Source organism: Poecilia reticulata, chromosome 15 (genome assembly GCF_904066995.2).
Source record: "Poecilia reticulata chromosome 15, P_reticulata-male-v2, whole genome shotgun sequence".
Lineage (NCBI taxonomy): Eukaryota > Metazoa > Chordata > Actinopteri > Cyprinodontiformes > Poeciliidae > Poecilia > Poecilia reticulata.
Window position 1 is genome coordinate 6871862 of NC_088844.1, and position 11754 is coordinate 6883615.

Here is an 11754-nt window from a genome sequence, read left to right on the forward strand (position 1 = left end):
AAGCTCAGAGCTTCAGAAGGTTTTGTTTGGTGTGACACAGTGCCGTGTGAAAGTGAACCACACCAGCTGAAAAAGGGACAAATGTTGCAATTTTGGTCTCCAATCAAACTGAGTCTGTGAGTATCAGGTGTGAAAACATGTTCCTACCTGAAAGATAACGGCCGACGCATTAAATATTCAATCAGAGGCTGGTGTCTATCTGATTAGTTAAATCCGGGCGACTACTTTTTTGAGGGGCCAGGCAGTGTACAGTCATGGCCAAAAGTTTTGAGAATGACTCAAATGTTAATTTTTACAAAGTCTACTGCTTCAGTTTTTATAATGGCAATTTGCATATACTCCAGAATGTTATAAAGAGTGATCAGCTTAACAGCAATTAATTGCAAAGTCAATATTTGCCTAGGAAATTAACTTTATCCCCCAAAACACATTTCAACTTCATTGCAGCCCTGCCTTTCAAAGGACCAGCTAACATCGTTTCAGTGATTGCTCCATTAACACAGGTGTGGGTGTTGATGAGGACAGGGCTGGAGATCAATCTGTCATGATTAAATAAGAATGACACCACTGGACACTTTAAAAAGGGGCTGGTGCTTGGCATCATTGTTTCTCTTCTGTGAACCATTGTTATCCCTAAAGAAACACGTGCAGTCATCATTGCACTGCACAAAAATGGCCTAACAGGGAAGAGTATCGCAGCTAGAAAGATTGCACCTCAGTCAACAATCTATCGCATCATCAAGAACTTCAAGGAGAGAGGTGCCATTGTTGCCAAAAAGGCTCCAGGGTGCTCAAGAAAGACCAGCAAGCGCCAGGACTGTCTCTTAAAAGTGTTTCAGCTCCGGGATCGGGCTACTAGCAGTGCAGAGCTTGCTCAGGAATGGCAGCAGGCAGGTGTGAGTGCATCTGCACGCACTGAGGCAGAGACTCTTGGAGCAAGGCCTAGTCTCAAGGAGGGCAGCAAAGAAGCCACTTCTCTCCAGGAAAAACATCAGGGACAGACTGATATTCTGCAAAAGGTACAGGGAGTGGACTGCTGAGGACTGGGGTAAAGTCATTTTCTCTGATGAATCCCCTTTCTGATTGTTTGGGACATCTGGAAAACAGCTTGTTCGGAGAAGACGAGGTGAGCGCTACCACCAGTCTGTTCTCATGCCAACTGTAAAGTATCCTGAAACCATTCATGTGTGGGGTTGCTTCTCAGCCAAGGGAGTCGGCTCTCACAGTCTGGCCTAAAAACACAGTCACGAATAAAGAATGGTACCAGAATGTCGTCTGAGAGCAACTTCTCCCAACCGTCCAAGAGCAGTTTGGTGAGGAACAATGCCTTTTCCAGCATGATCGGGCACCTTGCCATAAAGCAAAGGTGATAACTTGGTGATAACTCTATGTTTTGCTCAGGGAACAAAACATAGAGATTTTAGGTCCATGGCCTGGAAACTCCCCAGATCTTAATCCCATTGAAAACTTGTGGTCAATCATCAAGAGACGGGTGGACAAACAAAAACCTTGGAATTCTGATAAAATGCAAGCGTTGATTGTGCAAGAATGGACTGCTATCAGTCAGGATTTGGTCCAGAAGTTGATTGAGAGCATGCCAGGAAGAATTGCAGAGGTCCTGAAGAAGAGGGGTCAACACTGCAAATATTAACTTGCTGCATTAACTCATTCTGTCAATAAAAGCTTTTGTTACTCATAATATGATTGCAATTGTATTTCTGTATGTGATGAAAACATCTGACATGAAAACCAGAGGGCAGCAGATCATGTGAAAATATAATATTTGTGTCATTCTCAAAACTTTCGGCCATGACTGTATATCAAACAAGTAAAGGTAACACTCAAGTTTGAAGCTTATAAAATGCATTGCAAAGTTAGGTTAAAGCGTTAGCAAATGTATAGACATCCTGAATAAGAATTCAACTTCATACAACATGAGTAACATAAAATTCTAGCTCTGTGTGTGGTACATTCAAGAAAGCTTCCACAGCTTTTTCTGCGCACCAGTTAACACTACACTGACAGTGATAAAAACAGAAGTTAAAACTAAAAGTCAGGTTATATCAGTGAGGTGAAATCGTTGGTCAAATGTAACAGAGAGCAGTGCAAAATGTTTGAATGTAGACCAGATCTGGGCTCGACACACGGGAAGCAACGAACGACAGCGAGAGGCAAAAGTTATCGCCGCTCAATGTGACATCATGAATCGCGCTCTCCATGATCATCTGTCTCCAAGAAATCTGGTTATGAAATTGGAGGGAATTTTGAGAATTTTCAAAACAATAGCATGAAGATTTTGCTGGGATTCACTGAAATCTTGCTGCTGACTCTACACTAGTTTGTGAAAAAGACATTCATTCAACACTTCATCACAGTAGAGACAACTTACTGCGCAAGTTCACCTTGGCGTCAACAAGTTCCAATACGGCTGCCTTTTTGTCTATACCTCTATAATCACTTTGTGAACCTTGAAAGAGTACACCAAAACCAGACACATGCTAAAAGTGGTGTTTGGTTTACTCCCATCTCATTGGTTAGTCAATGAAAAACCTCTTCTACTGGTTGACAATACCTGAAGCAAACTGAATTTTTTAACTTTCTTGTGTTCAGTTACATGTTTCACATGCAGGAATGTCGACAGTCACTTGGATGGAGGAAAACAAGTGATTGTCGCCTCATTGCAAAAGTTCTATAGGAAATGAATGGAGAAGGACGTTGCCTCCCGTGTGCTGAACCCTTTAGATCTTTGGGAGTCACAGTAGCTTGTTACTGATTGTAAATTATAGCATACAGTATATGTACAGGATTAGTAAAATTTCTAGCAGGCATGAATAGGAAAGCGTTTGATTGGTTATCATAATTGAAAGTGAAACAATATATGTGTACAAAGGGAGTACAAAGTGTTGAAAAGAAAAACTCTCCTCGATCTTGCTGTTGACGCTTCACAATCCACTTTGATTGCGACGTTGACGTCTGTAAGCAAACAATAGTAGTAAGTTTCAAATATGGTGGCAGCATCATGTGTTAAAATGACCCAAAGTCTAAACCTAAATTCAGTTAAGATATTGTGGCAACACTTAAAAATCTCCATCCAATCTGACATGAGAATGCAATACTTTGTGTTTGTATGTCATATAGAAAAACTGAAGTATGGGGTCATAATAGGCAAAATGTGAAAAGGTTCAAGATGTGTGAATGTGTTTGCAAGGCACAGTAAAGACATGCGTCATCCCACATACCTCCAGTAACGAATCCCCACCAGGCTGATGACTAAAAGGATGACAAAGGTAATAATGCAAATCACCGGGATGAGAGAGTGGTTGCTTGTTCCTAAGAAAAACACAGAGTTCAGCTGTTAATTTACATCATTTGTCTGATTTAAGTCAAACAGATCTTAAGAGTTTTTAATTCCCAGGTGAAACAAAAACTAATGTGAACACTGAGGTATAGAAACATACTTTGTTGTGGAAAATTCATTTTCTCTCATGCATTTTCATGTTTTTCTTGTCATTTGTTATAGTAACTCAGCGTGTGTGTAGGTGCGCGTGTGTGTGCGTGTGTGTACTTGCTTAGCTTTCTGGAATATTTACCATCCTTCTGAAGACCAATGAGCCTGATGTGAACCAAAAGCCACTCCTAGCACAGTGGACCTTATTGTTTAGGGTCCACTGTGATAGTGGATCCTAACAAACTCCTTAGAGGTCATAGGAATGTGACCGGAATGTTTAATCCTAACTATGATGCCTTTTAAATAAGATTTAACCAAGGATTGGGTTTGCAAATTACTCTGTAACTCAAAAACCTTTATGCAAAAACACCGGTTGCTTTGTTTTTATCATGTAACATTGTTTACTGTGCTACCAGTAAACCTGAAATGCACACAACATATTAAAAAGCTATTTGCTTTATGCAAGAGCCGTAGCATATTTCTTTGACAGACACTTTTAAAATGTGTTTTACGTATAAGTGACAGCATATTAAGGATTTATTTTTGATACAGCTTAATATGTTGACTTTACCAACGTATTTGCTGACTGCACACTTTTCTGCTCCACTGGGATTTGGCATAAACGATGAGCAATACTTGAATTACATGAGCATTGTGACATTATTGGAATTAACCCGGCGTGACTGAGGGAGTTTCTACATGACTCATTATCAGACTCATCACATATAGATGCATAATCTCTGATCTTGGTCCTGCTCACAAGTCGTTTGCTGCTCACAAACATTAGTAGTTTTTTTAACATGCCTCATCGATAATTCATCATCTTGAATATTTCAGTAGGTTACCAGTGAGTTCTGTGGAAAACACTTGCAGGAAAAAAACGAAGGTTCGCCTTTGCTTAATAAATATGACTAAACATGAAAGGTGTAAAATGCAGCCCTGTTGCACTCTTCCACAAGGTCACTTTTCATGAGAGGGAGGGACTTTTCCTTCTGTACTAATTAAAGCCAGCCTCATGTGAGTGAGACTGGCTGCGGATTGGCTACTGTTAGGCCTGTCACGATAACAAATTTTGCTGCATGATTAATTGTCTAAAAAAATTATTGTGATAAACGATAATATTGTTTCAATACCTTTCGATACTGATTTAATGGAAATGACATAATAATGCTTGTGATTTCCTGCCATAGATAGATGCACTTTGTTTTCAAAAGAACACATAACACTGGAACTGATAAACTAAATAAACAAAACAACCAAAAACAAAAATAAAATGGATTCTCAGTCTCCATTAACAAAAAACATACTTGAATAAAAACTAAACAACATAAAGCCAAAGTGCAAATAAATACTGCATTCGACCAAAAGAGTGCAGATTATGAAGTCTGTATACTATATTGCCCTTCAATAATCACTAGATTTAAATAGAGAAAACGGGCACATCCGACTACCTAATGCAGTAGTTCAGACTACACCATTTTTTGCCCCTATTTTCTTCTTATGACAATCTTAGATCGTTGGCCGATCTTCTCGCTCGGCCGACAACTCCTGTAGTGTGCCCTGGACATTACACTAAGGAAATGAGGAAGGGAGGGTCAGTGGAGGGCACCGGAGTTGAGCCTTTTTTCATTCAGTGTCATCAATAGAAAGAAAAAAAGGCAGGAAGAGACGATAAAGCCGATAATTAAAATGAGGTTGATAGGTTTAATGTATCGTGCGATTAATTGATTTATCGTTTATCGCGACAGGCCTTGCTACTGCCCATGTTGTTTGTGAGTCATGCAGTCAGAATCTGCTTGACATGCAGAATCTGCTCGACATGCAGAATCTGCTCGACATGCATCCCTTGCAGAGAAAGTGGAACATATTAATCTGACTTGAAGCCAAACATTTTTTTTTTTATTGTGGGCGTGTTAACATAAGTACAATTTAACAGTTGCACAGTTACTTACCACTATGTTTTTGGCAGTCAGTATTAGTAAGGTGCAAAAAAGAGACACAAAGGAGAAAGTTGAAAGCAGATAAAGGAAAATGCAGACATAACATATTAGCCTTATTCATGAAATACTGTTTGTCACGATAATTGATTTAAACCTGCTACTTTAGGCAGCTGCTCTGTGTGATTTATACTTGGAACAATCACATCTCCAATGTGAAGGGTGATATTTTCCCTATCTTATCATGAGGAAAGGAAAGATGATATGAGGTAACTTTTCAGGTGCACACCGTTAAAGAAATGTAATTGTTGTGGCTGTTTTTTATTTCTTACCTCCTGTCTTGGCAGCACTGTCAGAGCAGTTCGCTGTAAAAACAAGAATAATACTGAAAACCTTTCAGAAATTCTACTCATCATCAAATAAAGACTGAAATAAAAGTAGAGTGATTGCAGTTAACACAGCTAAACTAAAAAAAATCAGAAGAATATCATAATTGCAAAGTAAAATCAATCTTGGAAGTTTAGAGAATCATGCTTCAGTTAGCATGACAAAGTAGACAGACCCAATGTTTAATCAGTAGGATTATGGCAAAAAAAATTATCAGATAACAAGGTTTGTAATAATGGAAGACCACCACTTTGTCCAGGACTGGAGAAGAACTGGACAGAAATCAAGTCAGTAACTCAATATATAGTAAAATAATTTTTCATCCACCTTATAATGAGAAATTATGGCACTTAGAGCCGCACAAGATATTGAAATCGCAATCATGAAGGATTGCTTGGATGAATTGGTTGATGTATTACTAAGTGACACGCGTTCAGATTATGCATGCTAATAGTATCCTCTCCCCTTACTATAAATTATGTGATTAGCTGATTGCTCTTGATGCTCATGCTTTGTGTATTTTTAATAGTAACTGGGACATTGTGATGAAGAAAAAAAGCAGAAGCACTTGAAAGCTTTTGAAACTACATGCCTTCCTCATATTCTGCTATAAGCAAGCAGATACTCACCGACACATGTGATCTTAATTGGCTGAGGAAAAGAAGGAGCAATGGAGTCAAATATTTTTTACAAATATTTATTTCACTTTGTGTTTCAGTGTGAATAGCTACCTCTGTCGATGGGTAACAGTCCAGAACATACATGACCTTGTTGTAGCAGTAGTGAGTCTGCAAGGTGGTGAGGTTTAAGGCAACCACCAAGCTGTCATTTTTCCCATCACTATTTGCCAAAATGTGGTTCTAAAAGAAGGAAGTGGAGTTTAAACAAGTTAAATTCTATAATCCTTTGAATAATTCATATAAAAAACAAGAGACTTCTAATTGACTAATCTTGCAGTAGTTCAATTCAAGCTTCAGAACTGCTTGCTACACATTGTCAGCTGAAGGTAATACTATTCACATTCTTCCAGCTTCATTAGAAATATTAGTTATTCTCTACAATTTGCACAAAAAAAACTAAACTTATTTTACTTACATCAATGTCGATCCACTGTGCGACACAGTGGGACTTGCCAAAGCCTGAGATCTTGTAGACGGTCCCGTTACTAGTAGTGGTGGTGCTACACGTCAGCTTCCCGGAGGCCATGCTTTTTGCTAGCAAAGCTGTGACAAAATAAAACAAAGTTGTTTGAAACAAAATTGTTCCAACACAGTTTAAGTTACAGTACTGCATCTGTATGAGAAGCCATTAGTTAAAGAAATCTTGGTGTACAGATAGTAAAAAGGGACTCTAATGAAAGATTAGCATAGTTTCAGATGAATGCAGGGCAACAAAAATCAGACTAGGAAGCTAATGCCCCTTTTTATCCACACCAGTCTACTATTGTGACTGCTTATTTGGATAAAAAAACAGATAGCATTACCCTTTAGATTTATATTCAAATAACATTAGCGTTTAGCTTTTCATTAAAGTAGCATTAGCTTTTAGTTCAAAAGTCAAATATTATTAGGTTTTATCTACATCTTCAAATAGCATTAGCTTTTACCTTTTATAATACTATTCAAACACTAGTTGAATACTATTAAAATATATAATTTGAATAGCAAATATACTATTCAAATGGTATATTTGCTCATATTAGCTATAATGCTAAAAGCGAATACTATAAATGACATATGTAATGGATTAGTAAAGCTAAACAAGCTAATCAGGAAGTCTGGTTGGATGGATGGATATTTAGAGTAACACAATTCATACATTGAAAGCATTGTGGTCAGCTCTCAGCATCTGGTTCACAACAGAGCAACTCAACAACTCATTGTCTTAAGTCAGAGGCTTTTTTTAAAGCCAGTGCCATATAGACAGCTACAGGTGTTTGTGCCTGCAGTGATGAACCATCCATACATCCATACATTATCTTACACTCTTATTATTCATAGTAGAGTCTGGAGGGGTGCTGGTGCTTATCTCCAGGGGTCAACGGGCAAGAGGCAGGGTCACCCTGGTCAGGTAGTCAGTCCATTACAGCAATGACCATCAAGTTAATAAAAGGAGAGTTGTGTCAAGATCTAATTTACTTCTAATACATCCAGAAAAATCTGAAAATGTACATAAATATATTTACCTGGTAATACGTGGAGAGATAAAACATGCACTAGTGGCTGTCTGATAAAACCATCAACTCTTTAAGCTATTTTAATAAACTTTCATCAGCATTTCAGTGATTCAAAAGCCAATTCCTCTTTAGCCGGATAACAGGTAGGCGCACATGTGTGTCTGACATTCACTTGCAACTAACCTAGTAACGACATCCGGTAGTGCCGGTCTTGTGCAACATTCTGTTCCCCTGTGAAAATCTGTGTCGGGAGCGCACATTGCAGCCAGAGAGGTGGATCCGGCGGATACATATAATCATGTCAATGTTGTAACTTTTAGTTTAATCGGCAGCTATCAAAATAAAAAAATAAATAAACGAGGTCTTGCGTGGAGGTCTTTTTACGCTGTTTTGTGTTATTTTAAACGCGAAGAGAATCAATCTTTTTCCAACTTTTGTCTCTTAAACCTGACAAATAAAAGTCAAGTCAACAGACACAGGTTTCCAGCATGTAGTGTGTATTTATAATTTTTCATTTCTGATACGAGAGGATGGAAGCTGGCTGACAGCAGGGCACCAAAATAGACTTCCTGAAAAGATCAGATTTTAGACTTCTTGGTAAATCCCGTTCTAATGTAAAATATGACAGATTACTGGATTAAGGAAATGTCTAGTATGCTATCACACATAATAATATTTGAGAATATGGAAACAGTTGCTTTTTATTTCCCAAAGTTATGGAGGGAGAAGAGGAGAGAATGGATATTTCAGCTGCCTGAAATAATCTGTTTCCCCTCTATAAAATGGAAACAAATTAATTTACCAGCAAGTCTTTTACTGTGTTCATTCCTTTCACCATCAACAACAAATCCTGTAAGTTTGAAAACATTTGCTCTTTATTTGCCAAAGTTAGGAGGGGGGAACAAAATATTTTAGCTCTGTCAGCCACCTGAAATAATCTGTTCCCGCTATGGACATGTACAGTGAATTACTTTTTTTTTTACCTAAAATTTGAACCATTAAAGGAAGCTGTACATTTCAGTTTGCAGAAAAACTCCTAGCAAAAGAGGTTGTGGATTTTTCTGTTACCACTGTGGTGGTCTGCAGCATGAGGTTGGACATTGCTGTGAGACTTATTCCTAACAGTGGCGATTATAACATTAATATTCTTATTTTGAGTATCAATGAAAGTTTTTATCATGATTACTGTAATTTGTATGTTTTGATAAAAAAATATGTACTTAGCCAAACCTTAATACATCAACATGGAATATGAAAAGTTATTTAAGAAAATTGTTTGTCTATAACTTAAGTACAATAATTTCATTTTCTATAGTTATTAAAAGTAGATGCGGTTGAGGGTCAAGAAAACCCCCAACATCCTGCATATGTACAATATTAGATAAAATTATCAATGCGACACTTCAAATCTGGACTAGATTATTCTCCTCCTCAAGAAGACTCTACCATCTATCCATCATCCACCCATCCATTTTCTTTACACCCTTGTCCCTTAGTGGGGTCGGGAGGTGCTGGTGCCTATCTCCAGCTAACGTTCCAAGCGAGAGGTGGGTTACATCCTGGACAGGTCCCCAGTCTATCGCAGGGCAACACAGAGACACCAAACAACCATGCACACACACTCACACATAGGGGCAATTTGGAGTGGCCAATTAACCTGACTGTTTTTGGACTGTGGGAGGAAACCAGAGTACCCGGAGAAAACCCACGCATGCACAGGGAGAACACGCAAACTCCATGCAGAAAGACTGGGGCCAGGAATCGAACCCAGAACCTTCTTGCTGCAAGGCAACAGCTCTACCAACTGCGCCACTGTTTGCAATTTGTGAAACTTTTATCTGATTTTTGAAACTTCAATAAAGGTTGATTTCAGACGTTTTTTGGATCTTGGTCACATGAGAGCTGCTCCAACTCCAAAACTACAACACCTAGACTCTTCAAAGCGAGACTAAATTATTCTCAAATAAAAGCATAATATTTTAATCCATGTTTGGGATTTGTGAAACCCTTATGTGATTTGTGAGACTTCAATAAAGATCAGATTACCATTCACACTTGTTCCATGCAGTCTTTTTCAAATTCAATTCTAATTCAAAACCACTTTATTAATCCCAATGGGAAATTAAATGTTGGTGTAACTCATTAGTAACCTGTCATATTTTACATTAGAAGGGGATTTACCCAAAAAGTCTATACTCTGATCTTTTCAGGAAGTGTTTATTTTGGTGCCCTGCTGTCAGCCAGCTTCCATCCTCTCTTATCAGAAATGAAAAATTATAAATGCACACTACGTGTTGGAAACCTGTATTTGTTGACTTGACTTCTATTTGTCAGGGAGACAAAAGTTGGAAAAAGATCGATTCTCTCCGCGTTTAAAATAACACAAAACAGCGTAAAAAGAGCTCCACGCAAGACCTCGTTTATTTTTTATTTTTTTATTTTGATAGCTGCCGATTAAACTAAAAGTTACAACATTGACATGATTATAAGTATCCGCCGGATCCACCCCTCTGGCTGCAATGCGCGCTCCCCGTAAATGAATGAAGACATCCGAAAAGCACTAACCTGTTTATTTTAGACATAACTTCGCTTATGAAATCAGTGTAAAAGCTGATCCAAAGCAATTTACCTTTCTGATACAAATTTATGTCGAGCAATGTGCATGTAAATCCTGTAGGAAAAGCGGCGCGTGCAGAAAAGCGGTTTTCCATAAAATCACTGGAACTTACCTAACAGAAGCCATAGAACGTGCATTGCGCCAAGATTTTTAAAAACGTAGTTCAGAGGTTCCGTCTGGTTTTATCCGGTTTTATGTGGCAGTGATGTTTCTTCTTCAGTCTCTCCAGACTCACTGCGTGCCGTCCAAGAGTGGTTCAGTAATTAACTGCGCAGCAGCTTACTGATAGGTGGGGGGTGTGCAGAGGGAGGCAGGGAGGGTGCTGGGTGGCAGTGAAGGAACGACGACACGTGCCATCTTGTGGACAAAAGCATAAGCATATTTCAACCATGCCATGCAATAGTTTTATCTAAAGTTGAAAAAAATATTTCAGACATATCTGTGTAATGTGCTATATAATAATCTCTGTTTATTAACATATTACCTCTGTCACAAATGTCTGTTTACTCATATTTTCATTTTGTCTGTTGTAATTGTTGCCGCCTCAAATATCGAAGACAAACATGAATATTTAGTAAGACACTATATTCACACATGCACACAACTGCAACATATATTCTCACTGTTCATTTCCAGTTTCGCTCTGAGCTACTGGTGCCACTGAGCAAAGAAGACAGATAAGAGCTTGAGGCAAAGAGAGGTGATATTAAAGAAAATGATTGTTATAAATCCGAGATGCGTTCCTGCATGAACGCCGTCGTGACTGAACCTCTGTCACAAACCAATCAGAATGCAGGAAACCATCAGGGGAGGATATTACTCAGTCCAAGCCAACCACAAAATCTGGTCAAGTTACAAATGACAGAGAAGGGATATTTTTGAAGGAGAGCTTTTCCACCTTATATTTCCATGCGACCAATATGAGACAGTTAGTGTTGCTTCCTTTTCCTCTCCCTCCCACATATTGAGAAGTCAAGTGAAGAAGCAGCTGCAGAGACTGAAGCAGAACAAGGCTGTGTGTGGACTATGTGCACCGCAAAGGACTGTACCCTCACCATTCCTTTTCATCCTGTACGTCAGTCTTCTAGCATAAATCCGACTTCCGTCACCTGCAGAAATACTCATAATTCTGCAGTTGTCTGGTTGTCTCCAGAAATAGACAAAAAGCCATTTCTGGTGGTAAAGACAA

The 11754-nt window shown here is 38.6% G+C and overlaps 1 protein-coding gene across 1 annotated transcript; it reads right to left on the bottom strand.

Moving 5' to 3' along the window:
- Positions 1–1874: 1874 nt before the first annotated feature.
- On the bottom strand, positions 1875–10865 carry LOC145555102 (uncharacterized). The gene is made up of 7 exons (XM_081616409.1): positions 10678–10865; positions 6868–6995; positions 6504–6632; positions 6402–6423; positions 5718–5750; positions 3240–3330; positions 1875–2973 (listed from the first exon to the last, which is right to left on the bottom strand). Exons 1-7 carry the CDS (start codon positions 10700–10702, stop codon positions 2943–2945), a joined length of 459 nt encoding a protein of 152 aa, XP_081472535.1. The 5' UTR covers positions 10703–10865; the 3' UTR covers positions 1875–2942.
- Positions 10866–11754: the final 889 nt, after the last annotated feature.